The following is a 25,952-nucleotide window of genomic DNA, read 5'->3' on the forward strand; positions in this document are numbered from 1 at the left end:
TCCAAACTTACATTTTGCTAGTCCCTTAGCAAAACGAAATGAAAAACAAAATGAAAGCAAGAAATATATGTCCGCTGTCGTGGGAGAGACGATTGCATTTAGCATATGCAACAAGTCTTTTAAACCCTTAGGCATCCTTAGTGGACGAGTGAAGTCTTGTGAGGGTTTAACAGAAATGATACCCACAAACATTTTTAGTACTATGTCATTGACAAACACAATTTCCACACAAACACATGGTTATCACATCATGAGTAGATTTAACAAAGTAAACACCACATACAAATCATCAAGCCAACCACAAATCATTCAACTCAAAGGTGGAAATTTGAGACAACACAAGCTCTAATAGGTGCAAAGTGAGACTAACACAAAGTTAAGAGGCTTCAATTTTTCTCGAAGTTTGGTGTACCTCAAAATTCATAAGAATTCACACAGATAAAAACACCAAAGGCTTAGATCAAGACATGCATTTTTTTATATATATATTTTTGTATTTTATTTTTTTATTTTTTGTGTAGGCTGTGCAATGTTCGGCTCCCTTAAGCTTTCTAATTGACCTATGTAGCGAGTGTTGGGCCAGTGACTCCCGAACCAGATGGTTTTAGGGCACTAGATGTAAAACATCCCTAAGGCTTAGTAGCTCAAGTCAAAAAGGCTACGAAGCCAAACTAGCCATACAATCAACCAAATTGAATTTCTCATCTTTTTACGCGAACACTCAATGCTTAGTGAGGCATGAGGTCCGGTTACTCAATGAAAAGCTCATACTGATGATGACACTTCTTTTTTTTTTTCTTTTTTTCTTTTTTTTTTTTATCTATCCTCAAGCCAAGGTTTCATCAACACTTTATCCTACAAATCGTAAGGCACACCCTAATCAATCCAAATCTCATACCTCACAGACTTTATGCTAGTGTGCTTGTGATAATCAACTCAGACATGTGAAGTCTCTCTAATCCACCAAATGAGTCAAATGACTCAGATTTCTAGTGACATGCAGTGTTCAAAAAGTTAAACACACTAATGACATGCAAACCATAGTTATGATGTAACTCATGCCCAATCAATAACATAGCAGATTTTTTTTTTTTTAACAAAACAAACAAATAAAAACAAACAAACAAAAAGACAATGTGTTTTTCCACACCCCCAAACTTAAATGACACATTGTCCCCAATGTGGCAAGAGATACAATACCGTGGGATGAGGAAACTCGAGTGTGCAAAGGTCAGGGCGTCCCCCGAACTTGAACACCAAAACACCTGTCAAAATCTAACAGCAATATTTTCTCATAGAAACAAATATCAAAAGATTAATTGCTGATAGAAACAAAAAGAAAATGACACAAAACAAAATAAAAATAAGAAAGAAAGAAGATTGTGCAGAAATTAAAATGGGGAAGAAATTTTACAGTGCTTTCCCCGATCATTTGGATGTCCGACCAATCCCTTCCACCCTTTTTTCTTAAGAATTTGATATCCCTCTGGAAGGATGTTTTGCCGTCTCAGGTAGCCTAGTTGCTTGCTTCGAAGGATCTTCTTAGGAACATGGTTCCTAGATTTGTGACCTTGTGTGTATAGATCCTTGAGAATTTCAGCATGAGACCGCTCTTTGAGACATTGAATAATTGAAGCTTGGGGTTCATGAATTGTCTCAAGAAGGATTTTGATGAAGGAGTGAGCTTCAGTACTCACTTCCTTGTCATTGGTCAGATTTGGGGGCTTAATTTGCCCCCGGTGCTCAACTTGCTCCAAGTGCTCCTCTTTCTCTTCCTCTTCATTGTTATCCATAATGAAAGGCATAGTTGTTGATGAAGATGATTTAGATGATGATATCTCAGTGGTTTCCCCATTTTCAGTTTGCATCTTAGGAGTGGAGTCCAATAAGGCATCAGCTTGCTCATGTAACTTGTCAAGGTCTAGGTCACATCCAAATTGAGCAAAGCACTTTCCCAATGGGTCCTCTAGACTTGGCTCATCAACAGTCTCCTCATCTTTTTCCTCACTCCCAAGTATGGTGGTGGTTTGAACATGCTCATGTCCAGACTTGCTAGCATCTTCCTCATGAATCATGTAATGGTTAATGAATGGACAATCATCTATCCGATGAAAAGGATGATAACAATATGAGCATGACTTATGAGGTGTGTGAGTGTGAGGAGGTTGGGTATGGGAACGCCTAGCGCCATGAGTTGATTTACTCTCTCCTCTAAGTCATCGACATGAGCAATTGGAAAATGTTGCACTAATGACTCTTGAAGAGGGTAATTGCAAGGTGAAGGCATGGAAGAATGGTTATTGAACTGCGGATATTCAGGATGGTGTAGTTCATGAGATTGGGGAGCATAATTTCCCGTTGCATGAGCTTGCCACGAGAAATCATAATGGTTGCTCCAATATGGGGTGTAGAAATTGGAAGTTGATTCAGACACCAGACTGGAGAGATTGGTGTTCACCTGCTCATATGAAAAATTGGAAAATTGTTCTCAGGATGGACAATTACTTGAACTATGATAAAGGCTAGAGCAGTATGAACACGGTCCATGTGGGTAGAAATAGTGAGGGAAGTTGGTAGGAGCGGGTGTCCTACAACTAGGAGTAGCATTAAAATTACCAAATGGAAAATTCATGCTTAGCCTCACTCTTAAAACACACTTCCACATGAAACATTAATCAATTTTTGTTTTTTTTTTTTTTTATGGTTAGATGAAACAAAATCGAAACAGATAAAAATAAAAATAAACAAAAATTGCAAAAAGAAAATGAAACAAAAATCTACCTAAACTAGTAGAAAAATAAAATCAATTTAAACAAAAATCAATTTTTACAAAAACAAACAACTCCCCGGCAACGGCGCCAAAATTTGATGTACAAATTTAATTGTACTTGCAAGCGCACGAGTCGTGTGCAGTAAAGTGTGTGCAAGTGCGAGGTCGATCTACAGGGAATTGTGTCGTGAAAACTAATTCTTATCTAAACTAATCTTATTTTAACCTAGTTCCGAAGTTTGTCGTGCATTTGAAATTGAAAACAAAAACTGAAACAAAATGAAATAATTAAAAGATAAAAAGGGCACTAAGGTTTTCAGAATCCACCTCACCAAATTAAAGCATACATTATCATGTGTTTATTCATACATCTGACAAACAATTAAAACCTATGCATGTTCTATTGTTCCTATTGAAAGATTCAATGAATCCATCCATTTTACAAATAACAATGCATATCCAATTTAGTTCAAAAGATCCAATGTATCCATGCTTTGCACAAAAGACAATGGATATCCAAAGTAAATCAAAAGATGCACAGTATCCGTCAGATGAAACACAATGAATATCCAACTTTGGCACAACCAAACACAATTTTGTCACATAATTGAATTGAAACGAACATACATTACATTAAGGCCGGAATTGTACGAACAAAACATGAAAACATAAAACTAATCAATGGTGAGGCTTTATCTTCAACCTTAGTTGAAGAATTAGCCTCTCATGACAAAAGAAATCATAAAGAAATTAAATTACTTCATTAAAATTAAAAACTTACAAAAGAATTCGAGTTCCAAGCTACAAAAACCCAGAAAACACTAAAAACGACCAAGAACAGTGCCCCCGGCGAGTCTTCATACGTTAACAATGAAAAAGAATGATATTTATAAGCTAATTTTAGGATTTTAGCATTGCCAGGTCGGCCGAGTGCGCTCAATCGCACTCTAGGTGCGATCGATCTCACTCGTGCAACATGTCTCCTGCGGCGCAGGGCGTAAGTGCGATCGATCGCAATTACAGTAGGAATTTTGTGAAATATGACTTTGTAAATCTTTGAGTTAACTTTCCAATGACACCAAGATCGCTTCAATTCGAGCTATACAACTCTAGATATGGCCTTTTTAGTGGGACTCGTCAGGTGCGAATTATCGATCGATCCTAATTTGCTATCAATGCTCCATGAAGTGTCTTAAGTCTCAGAATTAGTGGAATGAGTTGCAAATATCACCTTAAAGCCGCATTTTTCTCTTAACAGCCTGCAATCACTAAAACACCAAAACTAACCAAAACATCAGAAAATAACAAAGCTAAAGGCTTAGCAAATGCAAATTAAGGGATCCAAATATGCAATATTTGGCACTCATCAAGCACATTCTGGAGAAGACAACTAGGCCAAACCGCAAGAATTGGTCCTTGCCCCTCAATGATGCATTAGGGGCTATCGCACAACTTACAAGACACGAATTGGAATGTCACCATACCGGCCTATATATGGCAAAGCGTGTCACCTTCTTGTGAAACTAGAGCACAAGGCCCTGTGGGTGATCAAGCAGTTTGATGTGTGCCAAATATTGCATATTTGGACCCCTTAATTTACTTTTGTTAATCCTTTAGCTGTGTTATTATCTGATGTTCTGTGTTAGTTTTGTGTTTTTAGTATTTTGTAGGTGTTGAAGAAAAACTACTTTTTGGAAGAAAACATACTTTGAGAAGACCTAGCTGATGTGGTTAAGTTTAACAAAATCCAAGAAATGGGTAAATCGGATTAAGGATAAGATTGGATAAAATTTCGAATTGGATTCAAATTCAGATTCTACACGTCTCAGTATTTTGACCATAACTTTTCGCTCACATATCCGATTGAGGTGATTCAAGTGGCGTTGGAAAGCTAACTCAAAATACTATAATTCATTGTGAAATAGAATTTTCCTAATTCGGACGTTTACTATTCCAAAATCGTCCCGTAATTAAATGGTACAAACCTGGCCGAATTGTATCCGATTTCAACTTGTAAAACCCTAAGTTTTAGGTCTATAAATAGGGAATTATCAGATTAGTTGAGGGGGCTACGAATTTGAAGATTGCAGAGGAGAAAGAAGAGAGTTTAAGGTTCTCCTAACTTTTGAATCTCTACTTTGTGATTCTTATTTGTAAGTACTCGATTTTACATAATGAATTCAATCAATTTTGTTTTGTCTTTCAATAACATGAGAGGCTAAACCTTCAACTAAGGTTGAAGATGAAGCCTCACTTATGATTAGCAACTTTGTTTCATGTATGTAATATTTCCCAATTTAATGGTTTAATTGCTCTATTGTTTTACTTCTAATCAATTGGATTGAATAACTCTTGGATATCTTTTGTGATTCAAGGATACACTTGATGATTTAAGATTATTCAATACAATTGATTGCTTGGTTTTCTTTGTTAAAAATTGGATTTCCTCTGTGATTTATTCTCTGGATACAATTGATGTTTTGATAAAGATTGGATATTTTCTTGTGATTTACGGATACAGTTAATGATTTGATCGAATATTGGATTTCTTTTGTGATTTGGGTTATGAATGGATACATGGGATCTTTTGATTAATTCTTTGAAGCAATAGTAAAACAAACTTAAGATTTATACGTGAGAACTTTGGAGAATATTATAGATCATGAAATTATGTTGTTATGAATTTGTGAGTGCGGATTCCGAAACCTTAGTGCTTCGTCATAAGATTTCAATCACTTTAAATTGCTCATGCTTTGGCTTTTTCATTCAAACAAAAAAAACTCTCAAAAATTTGGAACTAGACTAGGGTTTAATTAATTTAGATTTAAAATTGCTTTCAAGAATACAATTCCCTGTGGGTTCGACCTCGCACTTGCAATCCATTAACTACAATTGATTCGTGCACTTGCGAGTTAAATAAATTTGCACAACACAGTTCAACTTCGACATGCAAGAAGCCGGTTCCCACCGAAAACTTCAGTTGACGGAATTGAAGGAACTGCGCAATGATGCATATGACAGTGCCTACATTTACAAGGAAAAGACAAAGGCATTTCATGATCGACATATTATGCCCAAGTCGTTTGTGCCAGAACAAAAAGGTATGTCTTTTCAATTCCAAACTCTGGCTCTTTCCTAGGAAGCTCCACTCAAGATGAGATGGCCCCTTCATAGTCACATCAGTGTCTCCACATGGCGTCGTCGAATTGCGGGACCCAAGGGATGGCATTTTGTTCAAGGTTAGCGATGAAAGATTTAAGCTCTGCATCCAAAGCCTTGAGCTAGGTAAGGACATGGAATCCGTCGATTTGACGGATCCCATCTACTTTTTGCATTAGACACTAACACACCTAGGCATGAGCATACCTACAGTGCGCTCGATCCCAGAAGCGGGCCTGTGCTCGAATTCACCCCTGGTAGGCTCAAGAGCAACTACCCAATAGCTCCTGCATGAGTGCACCTCGTTGTGCGCTCCAACGCACCTACATGCCCTTTGCACGAGTGCAATCCAGCGCACTTTGAGGTGCGCTCGAGTGCCCTCATGTAGAGTGTCTCACGTGACCTTTTTAGGTGAAATTTTCCCCCTTCATTTTCTCCCCTGCATCGTAATTGCCCCAGGCCCCCACCCCCCGGCCACTCTACACAACCAAGCAGCCAACACCTACACTCCACCGCCGCTCCGCCTCCACCCCCCTTTCCCGTCGCTACACCGCCCTCTTCCCCTCTCACTTCTCAGTTTTCCCTTTTCTTCTTCTTCCCCTCTCCCCTCTTCCCATTTTTCCCCTTGCCCCCAATTATTTTGTGGAAGACAATACGTGGGTGCCTCTCCATGCACAGATTATCTTTGTGTTGTATTTTTCTTTGATTTTGCAGGGAGTTGGGCCGTATTTTAGGGAGGTTTTTCACCCCATCATCTTGGAGCTAAACCAACTTTCAGCATGCCAAACACCTGAGCTTCCTCCTCTTGGCCCTCTAGAGCTCGGGCCACTTCCTCGCAGCCCACTTGGCAGCTTACTCTAGAGACCACATTTGCTTTGCACACCGACTTCAAGTCTCTTGGAAGAAAAGAAGGATGAGCAAATTGAGGCCCCACAAAATCTGCATCAGGACAAGGGTAAACAAGTAAGCATCGAGGCATCTTCATCATTTCCCCCCACTCCTGAGGTACCATATGAGCCTAGGGTCCCATTCTCAGAGCGGCTTAAGGCACCTTCCCACTTCAGAAACAAGGAGAGAAGATACAAGACATGATGGAAACCTTCAACCAGGTTTCCATCAACATCCCACTCCTTGATGCCATCAAGCAAATTCCAGCCTATGCAAAATTTCTCAAGGACTTGTGCACTCAAAAGAGGAAGAATCAGAAGCACATTCCTAAGAAGGTCATTGTCACTGAGCAAGTAAGCTCTCTGATTCAGCATAACACTCCTCCAAAGTTCAAAGACCCTAGAGCACCTACAATTTCGTGCGTCATTGGAAACACTGAGATTGAGAGAGCTCTCTTCGACCTAGGAGCTAGTGTTAATTTGCTTCCATACTCGGTATATCAGAAACTAGGCTTAGGGGAATTGAAATTGACAAGTACTGTTTTGCAAATGGCTGACCGCTCGATCAAGAAACCCCGTGGGATTATGGAAGATGTCATTATCAAGGTGGACAAGTTCTACTATCCAGTTGACTTTATAGTTCTGGACACAAAACCGGTCTTAAATCTAGAGAAGCAGATTCCAGTCATCCTTGGGCGTCCTTTCCTCGCTACAGCCAATGCATGCATCAATTGCCGGACCGGAGTAATGAAGATCTCTTTTGGGAATATGAAGATCAGATTGAACATCTTCAATGCCTTCCAGAATGCACCGGATCAGAATGCATGCTTCTTCTTGGATGACATTGGAGAAACTGTTGAAGACCCACCTCCTGGTCCTTTATTTGGAGCCCCATCTTGGAGAAACCCACTGGAGCCTATGCCTCTCACTTCAAGTACTCCCCCACTTGATGACAACCCCACAGGGGACATATTTCATTTAGAGGTTGCTGACGTAGATTTCATTGGGGTGGAAATTTTTTTGGCAAATTCCCTGGCTACCCCAATTTTTGAGAACTCCCATAGAGACAAGAGGTTGATCCTGAAACCAGTTTGGGACAAACACCCTGAACATCGTCATGGGGAGCATCCAGACCTATTAGCTGAAAGAAGCAGTTTTGGGATGTTAAGAGGAATCCTCTTCTTTGTGGAGTGCTACATGATCATAAAGAAGAAGGGATGGAAGAGCTTGCTTGGACTTCTGAAGGATCGAGGTAAGATCCTTTGGGACTCGGACTTACATTGAGAAATACCTCATAGGATCAAGCGCAGGCCCTGTGCGCTTAACTCCTCACTCCACCAGGGTACATAATCTCCATCCAGGTTTATTTTATCCATTGTTGCTTCAGTATTTGATTATTTTTTTACAACAATGTATGCACTTGATTGGTATTTGGTTGAAGTATCACCTTTTTTTCAGGACGTGTTTTTGCCTTCAAGTTTGGGGGTATGATATGCCCACATCTGCTCATTCAGGTATTCCTATACTCTTGATCTTATTCTTTAGTTCTATACATACATTGGGGACAATGTATGATTCAAGTTGAGGGGGTATGGTCCATTTTTGTTGTTATGTCATTCTTAATCATATGGCTGAGCTTTGATTCTGGTTTAAATTTCATTGATAGGCATAAAGTTATGAACACATGATCATATGACTTAGGAATTTTGAGTCTTGTTACTTACTTTCGGCAACATGAGATGCTTCTTGTTTCAATTTAAATCTATCTTGAGCACACTAGAACATGTTTGTGAGGTATGAATTTTGAGACCAATTATGTTTGTTTTCAATGTCTTGAATTCTGATGGGTGACATATCGGATGAATAACTTTAGCATGCATATGTATATAAAAAAAAAAAAAAATTAAAAAAAAATCAAGTTTGAATTTTTCGCTGAGTAACCGGACCTCTTACCTCATTAAGCAGTGAGTGTTCGCGTCAAAAAGTGAAATTTTTGGGTTGATTAATAAAATGGCTAGCCTAGCTTTGTAGCCTTTTTGACTCGAGTTAGTAAGTCTTTAGGGGTGTCTTCACATCTAGTGCCCTAAAGCCATTTGGTTTGGGAGACATTGACTTAACACTCGATACATGGGTCAACTAGAAAGTGTTGTGCAAAATATCTACCTAAATTAATGGGTAAATAATTGTACGTTTTACCTGCAAGTGCACAAGATCAGCATAGTAGTATATGGTGCAAGTACAGGATCATTCGCACGAGGATTGCTGAATTTATGTTTAAAAATAGATTACTTAAGCAAAACAAAGATTGATTGTTGAAGTGATGATAATAAAGGGTAGAGCTTTGATATCCACCACTAATTATATTTAGCTAATATAACAATATGCTAATGCTTTGATCAAGTTATGCATATCTAATGTTTGTCAACCTTAGGGCATGGCGTATACTCCTAAGGTTATAGATTTCCCTAAGCAACGAGTTAGGCATGGCGTATACTCTAACTCTTTTCATTCCTAAGGGATTTAGCATGATTTATACTAAGTTGTTCCTTAGGAAGGCATATGTTCTATGGAAATCGACAAACACATGAGGCCTAAGGCATGGCATATACTCCCGATTCCCCATGTTGATTAACCAAAGAACCCGGTGTGGATTTTTTTTGTTACTTATGTTAAACCTAAAACTCGACCATCTAAATTGATTTAACTAACTAGTCCGTACCACATGCATATGTTGATCAGGCACACACATATGAGGAATTCATGCAAGTAGACATTAATCAAGTTAAATAGCACAACGAGATCATCACAAAGGCGTCAATATTGAAATATTAACAAAACATAACTAGGGTTTCAATCAAGACCTACTAATTAAATTAGCTACACAGACAGTTGATGTTAAACATCTTCATAAAATAAAAGAAAAGAAAGGGAAAGAATAAACCCGAGACTTGAACTTGAAGAGCTCATATTCTTCTCCTTCCCAAGTATATATATTCTAAAGGCTTTAAGGGTCTATTTATAGGCTTTAGAAGTCCTAGATGAATTTGTAAACCTAGAAATTTCGTGGGGTTTTGAGACCTATTATAATTTGGAGTTGGAAAACCCTAATATGGAAAGAATGTCAATCTAGCCGCCACTTGATAAGTCTCCTGCGCACGGGTGCGCTCGATCGCAAGTCTGCGATTGATCCTTCTTCTAGCATGCGCTCGATCGCTCCTGGCCTGCTTGATGCTGTGTCCTTTCGGGTATTGCGCTCGATCGCAGGTGCCCTGCGATTGATCGCAGTACCAGGGAGCTCCAATTGTCTCCATCTTCTCTTTTGAGCCCAAATCACCTAGTTTTACTTCATTTTCTTCCAAAAAGCCTGTAAAAGTATGAAAAACACAAAAAGGAATTAAAATGGCCTAATTAACTAAAACCAAAGGATTAAAACATGCAAGGTAAGGGCTGAAAATATGACTATTTCAGCACTTATCAGAAAGCTTAAGGGAGCTAAGCATTGCAAAGTCTACAATAAAAAAAAAAATGTATGCCTTGGTTGTTTCATTTGATATGAAGTCCAATGAATTCTGAGATGGTGATTCATTCATATTGGAATTATTTTGAAGCCTCATGACTATGTGTTAGTTCACTTTGCACTAATTTAAATTTGTGTATCTCAATCTGTCATTTGTAAGTGCTTTGACTTATAAATTCCTTGGAATTTTGAAGATGGAATTTATAATTTTAAGCTTGCTAATGAATGAGGGCCATTATTTTTGTGATGCTTTATCCTTTTGAATGACATAATGATGACAATGTTTGTGGGTATCATTCCTGGAAAAGCCTCACGAGACTTCACTCGTCCTCTAGGGAATGCCTAGGGGTTTAAAAGGCTTGTTGCATATGCTAAATGCAATTGTACATCCCACGAAAGATGGATTCATCTTTTTATGTTTCACTTTATTTTCTGTTTTGTATTGCTAAGGGACTAGCAATATGTAAGTTGGGGGGGTATGATTAGCGTTGAATGTTGCACATTCAAACCCCTTAATTTACATATGTTAATTCCTTAGTATTGTTATTTGTTTGATTTTGTTTTGTTTTTGTGTTTCAGGTCTCATTTGACAACCATTGAAAATTGGGCTTAAGAGTGCAAAAAGCTGGGCATACTGGATCTAGGATTGAGCGCAACTATTCCTGAGCTCGAGCGCACCTGCGCTTGAGTGTTTGCGGCTAGGGATTGAGCGCATGACTGCGTTCGTGCACACAACAGCTAAGCTCGAGCACACTGCGCTCGAGCGCACACTGGCTTGTGGTGCGCGGCAGAATCCTTTTCCAGTGTGGATTTGGCTTTCACCTTCGGTTTTTTTAGGGTTTCTAGGGTTTTTAGGGTTTTCCTAATCCCTATAATAGGGCTCTAAACATTGTAAATAGACACACCGCTTCCTAGAGCTAGAAATCAGAAAATTGTCTTTGGAGCTTAGAAGATCATGAGCAGCTAAACCTCTTCGTAGGGTGTTGATGTAGCCCTATCCAAGCACAATAGTTTGATTGTATTTAATTTCTAGATTTTCAATTTATGCATGTTGATTGTATAACTATGAGGATTGCTAAAATTGATTTTTGTTCTTTATATTAAATCAATTATTCTTAAATTTCAAAATCAATATTTGTGAAATTCTTCTCTTATCTTAGAAAGTATTTTACCTTTATTGAAATCAAATCATTCTTGTTTTCTATGATTATGAGGATGATGGTTATACAATGGGTTTAATTGACATATGATCAATAGGATTTAATAGGCTATGCCTAGGGAAGACGAATTGTACTACACCCTAGTTTAGTGTAATTTAGGTAGACAATCTGTGCCAACCGAAGATGGGTTACACTTATTCATTGATTGTATGTATCTTGTTAAAGAATTTGATAATTTATACCTAGGAAAGACGGGTCGTACCGCATCTTAGTGGTTAGGTGGACAATCCGTGCCAACCGAAGATAAATTATGCTTATCCTTTAATAAGGTAGTTTCTTGTTTATTTATAACATGCATAGAATGAATTTCTAGGATTAATTATGATTAGCCATTGTTGTGCGGATAAAGGTGAAGTCAATACTCTACACTCTCTCTCTTATTTTAAATATCTTTTATTTTCATGCACTTTAGTTTTAAAGAAAATCAAATAAATTCTCTTTTTAATTAAGTTAATTTTGATCTTTCAAATTTTGATAACAAAACCACTGCAGTTCTTGAGGTTCGACACCCTCTCTATAGCTGTATCCTACAAACATTCGTCCAATTGCGAGTGGTTATTTTTATAATTGATATTTTTGGTCACAAAAATACCACATCAATCATACTCAAAAGAACCTTGCAACTTATGAAGCTTGTAGTTCGTAGTTGTAAATGGAACTGAGAATTCTATCTAGATTATAACATGTTAAACCTCAAATGATTTATCTTGGACATGAGAAGAACAGAGGCTTCAGGTTAATATGTTAGGGTATTCGCAAGGTTACGCCATATGCTAAACATGACCACGTGAGCCATCAATTGTAAAATATTGTTATAACAATTGATGTACGTGCACGATGTCTTAAACATTTTACTCCAAATCTTGAGAAGTAAGTGAACTCAAATGTGAAATGATGATTACTTTGATATATCATAGGGTGAGACCTATCGTCTGTCAATAGAGCTCAATACATTGGGCAATTACATCTAATATTGTGGGAACATGAACTTTAAGAAGGAATTCAAATCCTTTGTCAGAGAGCAAAGTGATAAGGAATATTCCCCCTATTTTAGATTTAATGGGAAAGATTATCCTAAAAGCTCCGGGCCGAATGTTTTTTAGTAGTTACACTGAAAACTTGTATATGTACAAGGTGAGATATAATCTTAAAAAAGTACATAAGGATAATCATGAATTTAAATCAGTGACTCAAGTAAAAGAGGTAATGAACAAATTGACAGTTAGAAAATTATTTGGTTCAACCACAAAATGATTCCATGGAAGGGTAAAATGCAATAGAACATCATGAAGATTGCTAGATTAAATCAAAAATAATCATTAGAGAGTAGTCACAATTCTTTAGTAGAAATAATTGTGATTAAAATAGTATCGTGTGATATGATCTTGAGAGATATATTCACATGCCTATTAAGCTAATGATATTTTACCTTAGGTCCCTCTTTGAACTGATATAAATTGACTGATAAAATATATTGTTCCTCAAGTATTTATTTATTTACTAGGTTAATAAATCATCGGCTAAAAGATTTAATCTTGTTAGTTAATTGGAGAAAGGAATTAAATAAAAGCACTATGCTTATGTTTTAATTCCTACAGCTAATGAATTAAAATAAGACTTGGGCTTATCATTTTAATTCATTGGGCTTGTTAAATGACAATGGGCCACAAGTAATCAATTTTAAAGAGCTAAAGTTATTTAAAAGAACATTGGGACCCATCACTAACCACCCACAGTGGGGCCTGATCCAATGGAACCAAAGGCACTCCCATATGCTAAAGAGACCTCTGGCACCAGCAGCAGACGCAAAGACGGTCGAGGGCGATGCAGTTCTCATGGACACATATGTGCCAGCAGCTGAGGAGTCTCGGACAGCAGCTGAGGAGGAGGAGACCATTACCATGGCCATCTCCGAGTACAAATTCATCAGCAATTAGTTGTTGAACCTCAGGTTTGAGTTAGCTGATCAGCAGAAGGAGGCCTGGGAGGACAAACTCATGGCGGTCCAACAATTTCATGAGCAATAAGAACTATTGCGGCCCATTCTAGCACGACTGCCACCTGCTCCAGGGGCATCTTCTTCAGCACCGCAGTGATTGTTCAGGTACTCCTATCCCCCATACTGTTTTATTTTCTTTATCCACACACTGAGGACACTGTGTAATTTAAGTTTGGGGGTCTGGGAACACATGTTATTCTTGAGCATGTAGTTGATTTTAATGTCTGATTTGCATTTCATTGGTGAGCTTAACATGATGAACACATGATCACTTGACTAGGGAATTAGAGTTTTGTTACTTTCTTTGGCAACATGAGATGTTACTTGTTCAATTTGATTCTCATAAGCACACTAGCACATAGTTTGTGGGGTATGAAACTAAGATCAATTATGTATGTTGTCAATATCTTGAATGCAGTTGGATAACTTGTTGGAGGAATAACCTTGGCATACAAAAAAAAAAAAAAAATTGATTACTTTGAACTTTCCATTGAGTAACTGGACCTTTTGCCTCATTAAGTAGTGAATGTTTGCGTCAAAAGGTTGAAAGTTTGGCTTGATTGATAGCATGGCTAGTTTGGCTTTGTAGCCTTTTTGACTCGAGTTAGTAAGCCCATAGAGGTGTTTTTACACCTAATACCCTAAAGCCATCTAGTTTGGGAGTCATTGGCTTAATGCTCGATTCAAGGGTCAGTTAGAAAGCTTAAGGGAGCTAAGCATTGCACAACCTTATTTAAAAAAAGAAAAAAAAAAAAGAGAGAGAGAGAGAGAGAAAAAAAAAATGCCGGGGTTGTTTTATCCAATAAGGAGTCCAACGAATTTTGAGTATTGAACCATTCATGATTGAGATTAGTTTTTGAAACCTCATGACTATGTGTTAAGTTCACTTTACATTAGTTGAATCTTGTGATATCTCATAATGCCATGTGTAGTAACTTGATTCTTAATTTCCTAGAATTATGAAGATGAAGTTTATCTTGTTAAGCTTGCTAGTGAATGAGAACCATGATTTTTATGATACTTCATTCTTGGGGATAACATGGTAGTAACAGTGTTTGTGGATATCATTCCTGTTAAACCCTCACGAGACTTCGCTCATCCTCTACGGATCCTCAGGGGTTTAAAAGGCTTGCTACATACTCTAAATACAATTGTACATCCCACGAAAGAAGGATTTAGTTTGTTGTTTTTCAGTTTATTTTTTGTCTTGTATTGCTAAGGAATTAGCAATATGTAAGTTTGGGGGTGTGATAAGCGTTGAATGTTGCACAGTTAAGCCCCATAAACTCGCATATGTTAATTCCTTAGCGTTGTTATTTGTTTGATTTTGTTTTGTTTTTGTGTTTCAAGATTTTAAATGAAAGATGGAAGAACTTCATTGAAAATTGGGCTAAAATACACTTTGAATGCATTTTGGAGACCTGTGATCGAGCACACTAGTAAAAGAGTTCGAGCGCACCTGCGCTCAAGCGCCCCAGCACATGGGCTCGAGCGCCCCATCAGCTAAGCTCGAGTGCACACGGGATTCCAGAACACGGCAGAAGCCCATTTCCAACTTGGACAAGGTTTTCAGTCTCCCACTTGGACTAGGAGACTGACTACGGTTTTCCTAGGGTTTCTAGGGTTTTCCTACTCCCTATAAATGGGCCTCTAACCATTGAAGAAAGACACACTAATAGTTTAGAGCAAAATTCAGAAAATACTTCTTGGAGGATTGAAGAGTTGAAGAGAAGAAGATCATGGCAATAGGCCATCCTAGTAGAGTCATGAGCGGCTAAACCGCTCGTGGGATATTGATGTAACCTTATTCAAGCACAATGGTTTGATTGTATATTAATTTAGAGATTTTCTGCTTATCCATGATGATTGTATAATTTAGAGGATTGCTACTATTTGATATTGTTCTTAATCTTTTAATGCAATTGTTCTTAATTTTAAAACTCAATATTGATGAAATTCTTCTCTTGTCTTAGATAACTTTTTATCGTTATTGAACTCAAATCATTCTTGTTTTCTGTGATTATTAGAATGATGATTATACAACGGTTTTAATTGACGTATGATCAAGAGGGTTTGATAGGCCATGCCTAGGGAAGACCGATTGTTCAACCTATGAGTACTTGACCCACGAAAACGTCGTTGTTGAATCTGATCAATTCCGTTGTGGAGAAAGTGCAACGCTCGCGTATTCACTTTGGGGAATTTGGGTTGCAGAGAATCAACTTGATCAACTCATCCTCGTTGTTGAAGGGTTGTTTCTCGCAGTTGCGTAGGATGCCGGTCAAGGTCTCGATGCTCTCGTGGTCGATCCAGGCTTGGATTTCAGACTCAATGGAGGCGGCGACGCGGGAGATGGAGTGGGTGGAGGCTGGCCGAGTGAGGAAGGATTTGAGGGTGTTGTGGCCATGGGATTTATGGAGGGTATCGACGAGAGCCTTGAGGCCGGAGAGGTGTTGGGAGAGGGCGGAGAGGTTTGGGTCCTTGGAGAGGATGGTGTCGGACACGGTCTCCAGCTCAAGCAGAGCGTTAATGGCGGAGGATGAGTTCAACTCGGACGAGTTTGGGACTTGGGTGTGCTTGTAACTAGTGCGAGGCTTGTTTTAGAGCTTCCAGGACTCTGAGGACTCGTGGGCTATTGTCCTTTGATGATGGGTCTTTCATGGCTGATAGAAGCTTTGATGGAGGTTGGGCTGCTGTGCGGAGAAGGGAAGTGGAGAAGAAGACGAAGAAGACGAAGCTACTGCGTGTTTAGGGACTAGGGTATTTTTTTTTCAAGCCAAATGACGTCGTTTGGGGGGGCCTTTTTTAAATTGATTTTTTTTCCCACAAGGGCATTTTAGTAACTTAATCTCAAAAAAAAGACGTCGTATTGCATTTTCCATCCACTTTGATGGTGCTGACTAACATAGTGGCCAATTTGAAATTTTTTGGAACTTCGTGAGATTACTTTATTATATTTTAAACATCGGGGGTCTAAATCATAAATGACTGGTAGTTTGGGGGGCCTTTTTATATTTTTCCCTTATTTTTATCATGCATAGAATGAATTTCTCTCATTAAATATGATTAACAATTGATATGCATATAGTGGTGAATTCAATACCCTATTATCTTTCTATTATATTTCAATTCTCTTTTACATTTATTTTATGCACTTTATTCTAAAACCAAATCAACAACTCTTTTTTCAAGTTACTTTTGATCTTGAAAAACTTGATAATAATTTCCGCGTGGTCCTTGAGGTTAGACATATTCAATATAGGTTAGACATATTCAATATAGCCTTATCCTATAAAGATTCAATATATTTTTGTTTTAAAAAGATTACATCAATCATTTATATTATTGTAGAAGATCTTGCGCCGGCATTTTTAGGGAAGGTTTGCAACGGTGACCAATAGCCAATAGGCATGGACTCATTGGAACATTTATTTATTTTCCTTTATTAATCATTTCCGGTTCAGATAGCAATCCCCATAACGCCATGGAAGGCGGAAGCTGTCTGAAGAAGTAAACTGCAAGTCTCTTGTATGGCTAACAAAGCTCCAGGCCCAGGCAGTGGCGCGGGCCCAAGTCCAACAAAGAAAGAACACCACTGCTAATTTAAAAGCATATATACGGCATCTCTTCCGAATCGTCTCTTCCCCAAATTATTCACCTTTCCCTCTTCAATTTTCTCACTTTCTCGCTTAATACTCTCTAATATATCTCCATCGCTCACGCCGATCGTCGATATTAGGGTATCGAATTGCCAAAAATGCCTCTCTTCCTGACGGAGGAGGAGCTCTCGCGGTACGCGAATGACGCCGTTGCGGTGGCGGAGAAGGCCGACGCGTTCATCTGCGAGCTGTACAAGGAGGTCGACACCGTGAGGGCTGAGGCCGACGCCGCTTCCATCACCGCCGAGCAGACCTGCTCGCTCCTCGAGCAGAAGTACCTCTCCCTCTCCGCCGAGTTCTCCAAGCTCGAGTCCCAAAACGCTCAGCTTCAATCCTCCCTCGACCACCGCCTCTCTGACCTTGCCCAAGTCCAGACCGAAAAACACCAACTCCATCTGCAATCGGTAAGAACACGTTTCCTCTGATATTTCAGTGTTCTGTTTTTTTTTTTTTTTTTTTTGGATGTATATGTGGATATATCACTGTGTGTGGGTTTAGATGGAATTGTCTTAGGGTTTATGGAATTTTGTAGATTGGGAAGGACGGGGAGATAGAGAGGTTGACGATGGAGGTTTCGGAATTGCATAAGTCTAAGCGGCAGTTGATAGAGTTGGTGGAGCAGAAGGATTTGGAAATCAGTGAGAAGAATGCCACTATCAAGAGCTATCTTGATAAGATTGTGAGTTTTATACATTATTGCCTTTGCAATTATGTTGGTTGGATTTTAAAAGTAAACAAAACTTGGTGATTAATTTTATGTGTTTTCCACTCTTGTTTGATGATTGTTTAGGTCAACTTGTCCGACAATGCTGCGCAGAGGGAGGCTCGTGTGAGTGAAATCGAGGCGGAGTTGGCTCGTACTCAGGCTTCAAGTTCTCGTTTTTCACAGGTATCGACAATGCTTTGGTTGTTATGGGAGTTCTGGGTTGCTATGCTATAGTCACGTATAGCTCATATTCTTTTGAGAGTGGTTCCGTTGAATTTTCTTTTCTTCCTGAAGGGTTCCTTATTCTTTTCCTGGTTTATTTATTTTGTCTCTTTTTTTTTTTTTTTTTTTTGGATGTCCCAATCTCTTGTGGAAGTTTCTTCTTCTTCCTTTATTCTTTTTTTTTTTCCCAAATTTTGGACCACCTTAGATTTTAATAATTGTGATAGGAATGTAAAATTCACAATTGGAATTGGGGGCAGAATTTGTCATGGGGTGCACTGCCATTCTGTTTTTTGGGAGTCAATAACAACCATAGTTTAATTCTTTTTTTTTTTTTAACAACTAGCCTATGACAGAATTGTCACGAATCTGACTTTAATTAGTATCTGAAGAAGAGTTAGGACTTTATTAACACAACCATGATTAGGGAATTTGGTTGCTGCTAGTAACATTTTCTGTTATGTTCTCCTTCTCTCTCTCTCTCTCTCTCTCACCCCCCCCCCCCCCCCCCCCCCCACCCTCCCCTCTCCCCCCTTTTCCCACACTCTCTTGTGCCATAAAGTTTCTTAGCCTGAAATCCCGGGCTATTATAGTTTTCTTCTCAAAAAGCATGCAAGGTGTATACACTACATCTTCTTAAGAGACAGATTAATTGACAAACTTCTAAGAGGATTTGACTTATAGTCTGTAGTTAGATTTGTTTTTATCTCTCCTTCCCCCTTCCCTTGAGGCCAATTACTTATCCAAAAAAAAAAGCTTGATTTGTTTTTAAGTCTTCTTAAGGACATAGAAGTTTGACTGGAAAAAACCAGCTTTTCTGATTGAACTTTAGTGGAAGAGGTTGACAAGAACTTCCATGCTGGGTGCCCTCATTGAGGGAGTGACTTAGCCTAAAGCTTGCAAGCTCCAAATGGGTGGAAAAACTTTGCTAGAAACTCTTAAACATACTAATGAAAGCTGGCAGAACAAAATGCTTAAAACAAAAAGTTGGCAGAACAGAATGGAATTTTCTCTGCCACTCCTATGCTCTTTACACACTATTTGTCACATCTGGTAGATAATTCACATCTGGAAGTGCATTGTCGTTGAAGGAGAAGCAGAAGGAGAAAAGGAATAAAAAGGATAAGAAGGGCAAAGAAAAGAGAGAAGGTAAAAATTGTCTCTATGTTGGTCATACAGGCTTCACATTGAAGGTTTGGAAATCCTCATTTCTTTTCATGCTGAGAGCAGTTTTTTTAGTTTGATTTTTTGCATGAATGGGTCAGCAACTGAGGATGGCGAAAATTTGGTCGGTAGAGGCGAAAGAGTTTGAAATGGTGGTGAGGGTAGGAGCTAATGGGGTGAGGCTTTTTGAGAGGAGTAAGGGGAAACAAAGATCCATTTTCTTTCAGAGGGATGAGCTAGAGTGGCTAGCTCGTACAGTGAAGGAACTGGTGACAGTGGAAACCTCAGAGGTCTTTTGGGATCAATCCAGAGCGGGCTATCCAAGGATTATAGTGCAGCGACGGTCCAATCGACACGGGTGTTTCCTGACGATGGAGGAATTTGATGGGAGACGAAGGTGTGGCTCGGTTCTTATTCCAGAAGGACGCTATGGGCAAGGTTGGAATCGCTTCATTTCGGAGATACGCCATGCTAACTCTTCATTTCAAAGTTTCCAAGAAGAAAAGAAGCTTCAAGAGAAGAAGGCCAGGAGGAGCTTTGCTGAGGTGTTGGCACAGTCTGTAAACCCGACGGAGGAGTTGTTTGGGAAGTTCTCTGAGCCCGTTGCTCGAGTTCCCAGCTGGCTGAAGGATTCCTCTACAGGCTCAGGGCGGAACACTCTAGCCACAGGGACACAAGACGTGATGCCAAGGTCACACTCTCAGACTCCGGCGAAATTCTTAGGGGGTCAGGAAGGCGTGGGGTTCCATAGGCCGGAGGGGAAGATAATCACGGAGGAGAAAGCACTTGAGACAAGGGCTCCGGCGCGTGATTCTCAAACGCAGTCAAAGACACCCGCAGGGAGTAGCAAGTCGGTGCTTGAGCTGACGGGACGTGAGGGGTGTCAGGCTCAGACCCTTTCCAGTGCAATTCTCGAGCTGCACAACTGCAAAGAAACGTTAAGGTGGCTGAAAGAAGGAATAGACGTGGGTTTGCAGAAGTTGGATTTGGCAATTAAGAGGGTGGAGATTTTCGGACGTCAGCAGGAAGAGAAGGGCTCGGACACCCATGTTGTTGGGCATGGGTCGAAAGTTATAGGGGGGAACGTGGGTGGAGTGGACGTGGCAGCTAATAGGGAGGACGTGGCAGTTGAGAAGGTGGAGGATAATGGGCTCCAGAATTTGAAGAATGGGCTTCGGAAGAAGGTGGGTGCTTATGCTCATGTTAAGGCAGGAAATTATCAAAAAGCAACAAACCGGGTTGCAGGGATAGGCCCAAGGACCGTGAAGGGTTTTAAGACTAAAAAAAGGTTGGTTTATAAGCCAAATTATCATGTGGGTTCGGGCCTGGGCCAGGAAGATAGAAGTAGGACTGAACCACGTGAAAGTAGTCTGAAACTTTCAAAAACGGCGTGGGTTAAGAAGGGATGGGCCGGCGACGCAGGGGCGTCATCGTCGGCAGCAGGTCTGCGTTCAGGGGGGCGGTCGTCGGAAGAACAGAACGGCCTCGCCGACACTTCAGACAACGTCGCATGTGCTCCTGGAGGTTCGATCGGCAACAAGGTCGCCGGTGGTTTGATCGGAGACTCCCTGAGCCCACCGTCGATCGAGATGCCGGACATGAGAGAGGAAGACATGACCCAGACTTCGCCGAAGAAGCTGTCGATGGTGGTACCCAATGTCAATCAAGAGCTCGGGAAGGTCTCCGGCGGTTATGGAGCGCAAAATGTGGACGGCGATCCACTGACTTCTCCGGTGAGTACATTTCCGGTCAATGGGGAGGCTGGGCTTCAGTTGTCAATGGTGGAGAGGTCCAACCCACTGGACGAGGGCAATTTTTCAGAGGTCGATGCTCACGGCGCCGAGAAGCAGCAGGACTTACAGGTCAGTGAGGGGCGGGATTCATTTCGGGACGTAGGGACTGTAGAAGTGCGTGAGCTTAGTGTGGAGGGCCAAATTCCTGGAGAGGACAGCAGGGTGGTCGAGGCAAGAGTTGAAGCTCTTACATTTGGGGATGAGGACAGAGGCAGTTTGGGGAGGGAGGAAGAAGGGGTTGGGGGTCGTGAGGTCGTTATGTTTTCTCCTTGGAACACGCATGCTAAGGATGCAGTGGGGGCGGCAGGTTATTCAGACTGGGTGATCCAATGCGCTAATGAGATCTATCCGATTGTAGGGATTTCTTACACGGGCCACAAGCTACAGCTGCTAGCTCTGCTGACCTTCTTAGAGGAGGAACGAAGAAATAATGGGATGGCCAGCACAAGTAGCGGAACGAAGGGCAAGAGGGAGGTTAGGAACCTGGAATGTTCGGTGAATTATGATGCTAGAAATATGGGCTCAAAGCGCGGCAGCAGAAAAGGCAAGGGGCAGGTAACCACATTATGAAGCTAAACATCTTATCTTGGAATGTGAGAGGGTTGAACAAGAGGGACAAGCGTATGAGGGTGTGTAATATGCTTAGAGATTGGAAGGTAGACATTGTTTGTCTCCAAGAAACTAAGCTTAGAAGCACGTCTCGCAATATTGTCCGTAGCTTATGGGGGCGAAGTCATGTGGATTGGTGTTGCTTGGATTCGAGTGGGGCTTCGGGTGGTATTCTAATTATGTGGGACAATAGGGTGGTGGAGAAGGTCGATGTTTGTGTGGGGGCTCACACCCTGGCGGTATCTTTCAGGAATATGGGGGATCGCGCTGTTTGGGCTTTTGCTGGGGTGTATGGCCCGAACCTCTATAGGGATAGAAGGATCCTCTGGGAGGAGTTGGCAGGCATTATGAGTTGGTGGGACATGCCGTGGTGTATTGGGGGTGACTTTAATGCCACTCGATTCCCTAGCGAAAGATCAGGGGAAGCTCATTTAGATGCGGCTATGATGGAGTTTTCTGATTTTATCCTTGAACAAGGGCTGATGGATCTTCCCCTGGTTGGGGGTTCGTATACTTGGTCGCTCTCCAACGATCCCCCGGTGTGGTCAAGGATAGACCGGTTTCTTGTATCTCCAGGTTGGGAGGCTTGTTTTCCAGGGGTAAGGCAGAAGAGGCTCACTCGCCTTTGTTCCGATCATTTCCCAATCATCCTCGAGGCAGGGGAAGTGCCTAAGGGGAAAAGGCCATTTAGATTCGAAAATATGTGGCTGAAAGCAGAAGGGTTTGTGGCTCAAGTGCAACAATGGTGGGACTCATATGCTTTCCACGGTTCGCCGAGCTATGTTCTCGCCTGTAAGCTTAAGGCCTTGAAGACGAATTTGAAGACTTGGAATGAAGAGGTGTTTGGCAACATTGAGAGGAACAAGAGGCTTCTTCTTGAAGAGCTCCAGGGGTTCGATGCGAATGAAGAAAATAGGGCCCTGATAGAAGAAGAGGTTAGGAGGAAGGCAGAGGTGGTTCATGAGTTGGAGAAGTGTTTGCTTATGGAGGAGGTGAGTTGGAGGCAGAAATCTAGGGTGATGTGGTTGAAGGAAGGTGACAAGTGCACTAAATTCTTTCACTCCATAGCCAACTCCAATAGGAGACACAATGCTATTGAGTCTCTAATGATTGGAGATAACCTCACTTCGAACCCAACCGAGATCAATGAGCATATAGTTGAGTTTTATAAAAAACTCTTTACGGAGCAATGCCGTTGGAGGCCGTTGGTTGATGGTATTTCCTTCGACTCCATTTCGGAGGAGGAGGCTCGATGGTTGGAAAGAGATTTTGAAGAAGAAGAGGTCAGGAAGGTAGTGTTTAAAATGAATGGTTTTAAGGCGCCGGGTCCTGATGGGTTCTCTATGGCTTTCTTCCAAACTTGTTGGGAGGTGGTGAAGGGGGACATTATGAAGGTGTTTAGAGATTTTCATGCAGGAGGTTTGTTTGAAAAGAGCCTCAACGCGTCCTTTATTTCGCTTATTCCGAAGGTTCCTGGCGCTATTAATCTTAAAGACTTCCGGCCGATCAGTCTTGTGGGAGGCATCTACAAAATCATAGCCAAGGTTTTAGCAAATAGATTGAAGGTTGTCTTGGATAAGATTATCTCTCAGTCACAAAGTGCTTTTATCAAGGGCAGGCAAATTCTTGATCCAATTTTGATTTCCAATGAATGTCTCGATAGTCGGTTGAGAGGGGGGGAGCCAGGGGTCATTTGCAAGATGGATCTGGAAAAAGCTTACGATCATGTGAATTGGGATTTCTTGTTGTATATGTTGAGGAGGTGCGGTTTTGGGGGGACTTGGTGTTCTTGGATTGACCATTGCATTTCTTCGGTGCGTTTCTCAATCCTAGTCAATGGATCTCCTAATGGGTTCTTTAGTAGCTCCAGGGGTCTGAGACAAGGGGACCCCCTGTCTCCTCTGTTATTTGTATTTGTGATGGAAGCCTTGAGTAGGATGATCTCGGCAGCAGTTAATGGGGGGTTGTTAGAGGGTTTCAAGGTTGGTAACACGGTGGTTTCTCATCTCCTGTTTGCTGACGACACATTGCTGTTTTGCAATGCTTTGCCCTCCCAACTCCGTTACTTGAGGAGTATATTTTTATTATTTGAAGCTGTTGCCGGTCTGAAGGTCAATTTGGCTAAGTCGGTGATAATTCCGGTGGGAAATGAGGAGCAAGGGGGTATGTTAGCAGACATTCTAGGGTGTGGGGTTGCATCTCTTCCTATCAAATACCTTGGTTTGCCGTTGGGGGCTCCTTATAAGGCGAAGCATATTTGGGATGAAGTGATTGAAAAGATAGAACGTCGGCTGGCTGGTTGGAAAAGGTTGTATTTGTCAAAGGGCGGCAAGGTCACGTTAATCAAAAGTACTCTTGTGAACTTGCCTACTTACTATTTGTCTCTCTTTCCTATTCCGGTTAGCGTTGCCAAGCGCATAGAGAAACTTCAGCGTAACTTCTTATGGGGTGGGCTAGGTGACGAGTTTAAATACCATCTAGTGAAGTGGTCGAAGGTGTGCACTCCAATTAAGGAAGGCGGGTTGGGGATCAGAAATCTGGTGGACTTTAACCGATCACTTCTAGGAAAATGGTTGTGGCGCTACGGTTTGGAAAGAGACGCTTGGTGGAGGGGGGTGGTGGATGCGAAGTATGGTAGCTTATGGGGAGGGTGGTGTTCCTTGGAGTGTGGAGGTACTTTTGGGGTTGGGTTATGGAAGAATATTAGGAAGGATTGGGATACTTTCCAAGGCTTTACGCGCTTTGAGGTGGGGGAAGGGACTAGGGTTCGATTTTGGCATGATGTGTGGTGCGGTGATACGGCTCTTAAGGAAGCCTTCCCTGGTCTCTTCAATATGGCTTGTGAGAAGGATGCCTCAGTAGCGGCTATCTTGGAGGTGAGTGGTGGCAACAACCTGTGGAATGTGACTTTTTCTAGAGGGGCTCATGATTGGGAGGTGGACGTTTTTGCCTCTTTTTTCCAGTTGTTGCAGTCAGCTCAAGTGAGACCAGGGTGTGAAGATAGGTTGTGGTGGAACTCCTCCAAAAGAGGCCAGTTTAAGGTCAAACTTCTTTATGCGTCTTTGGCTGGTTCTAGACGGGGGCACTTCCCTTGGAAGAGTGTATGGCGTACACATGCTCCGCCGAGGGCAAGTTTTTTTGTGTGGTCGGCAGCTATGGGCAAAATTCTGACCCTAGACAACCTAAGGAAGCGGCATGTGATCGTGACAAACAGGTGTTGGATGTGCAAGAAGGATGAGGAGACGGTGGACCACCTTCTTCTCCATTGCGAGGTAGCTTACGCTTTGTGGTGCGCCTTCTTTGGGCGGTTTGGATTGTCTTGGGTAATGCCGAGACGGGTTTCGGACCTGCTCGCTTGTTGGTGGTCTATGGGAAGGAGAGGGAGCGCTGCGGTTTGGAAAATGGTGCCTACGTGCTTCTTTTGGTGCATTTGGAGGGAGAGGAACAATAGGTGTTTTGAAGATCTGGAAGGGTCTTTGGAAGATTTACTATCCTTATGTCTACACACTTTGTATCTATGGACTGTAGCGTATATCTTCCCGGTGTCGATTAGCTATAATGACTTCCTTGTTCGCTTTTCTCTTTCTAGCTAGGTGATCCTATTGTATACTCCCGGTGTACTTTGGGGCGCCTTTACGCTTTCAATAAAACTGGCTTTTACTTATCAAAAAAAAATTCTCATTATGAGGCTTGTTTAATGTTGTTTAACAAAATACCACATTTAGGAAAGGGGATGACAAAAGAAAAAGGGGATGACAAAAGAAAAAAGAGAAGCATATTTGGTCTACTTTAACTGAATTTTTTTTGATAAGTAATAATCCAATCTTATTAAAAGCGTAAGGCGCCCCTAAGTACACTGAAAGTATACAAAAGGAATATCCTAACTAGAAAGAGAAAAACAAACAAGGAAATCATCAAAACTAATCAACAGAGGGGATACAAAAGCTGTAGTCTAAAGATACAACGTATGGAAGAAAGGGGACAAAAGATCCTCTAATGACCTCTCTAAATTCTCAAGACTAGTCGACTTTAACTGAGTTCTTCAGCAGAATTTGCTTTCCATCTCCAGTCATTGAAACAAAATAATAAAAATCAATTCCAGTTTCATCTGATTAGTGCATACTGGTTCGTGTTCTTGCCATATCCAGGAATTTTCCATCTTCTGCAGAATTCTTGCCACTTTCATGGTTATGCAATGGTGTACTTAGGAGCAGCACCTGTTTTAGCTAGCATTTTTTCCTTGTTGG

The 25,952-nt window shown here is 41.0% G+C and overlaps 1 protein-coding gene across 2 annotated transcripts in view; it reads left to right on the plus strand.

Moving 5' to 3' along the window:
* Positions 1-17,021: 17,021 nt before the first annotated feature.
* Positions 17,022-25,952, plus strand: part of NUA (nuclear pore anchor) — a 73,773-nt gene continuing 64,842 nt past the window's right edge. Inside the window, exons 1-3 of one of the 2 annotated variants that reach the window (XM_088518007.1) lie at positions 17,022-17,615; positions 17,744-17,890; positions 18,002-18,100. In XM_088518007.1, the coding sequence (XP_088374133.1) occupies positions 17,310-17,615; positions 17,744-17,890; positions 18,002-18,100 (552 nt within the window). In that variant the 5' untranslated portion in view covers positions 17,022-17,309. The remainder of the gene's footprint in view (positions 17,616-17,743; positions 17,891-18,001; positions 18,101-25,952) is intronic. The other variant, XM_088518006.1, reaches the window with a different exon arrangement.

This window comes from Corylus avellana, chromosome 7, assembly GCF_965113065.1.
Source record: "Corylus avellana chromosome 7, dhCorAvel1.hap1.2, whole genome shotgun sequence".
NCBI classification, from domain to species: Eukaryota; Viridiplantae; Streptophyta; class Magnoliopsida; order Fagales; family Betulaceae; genus Corylus; species Corylus avellana.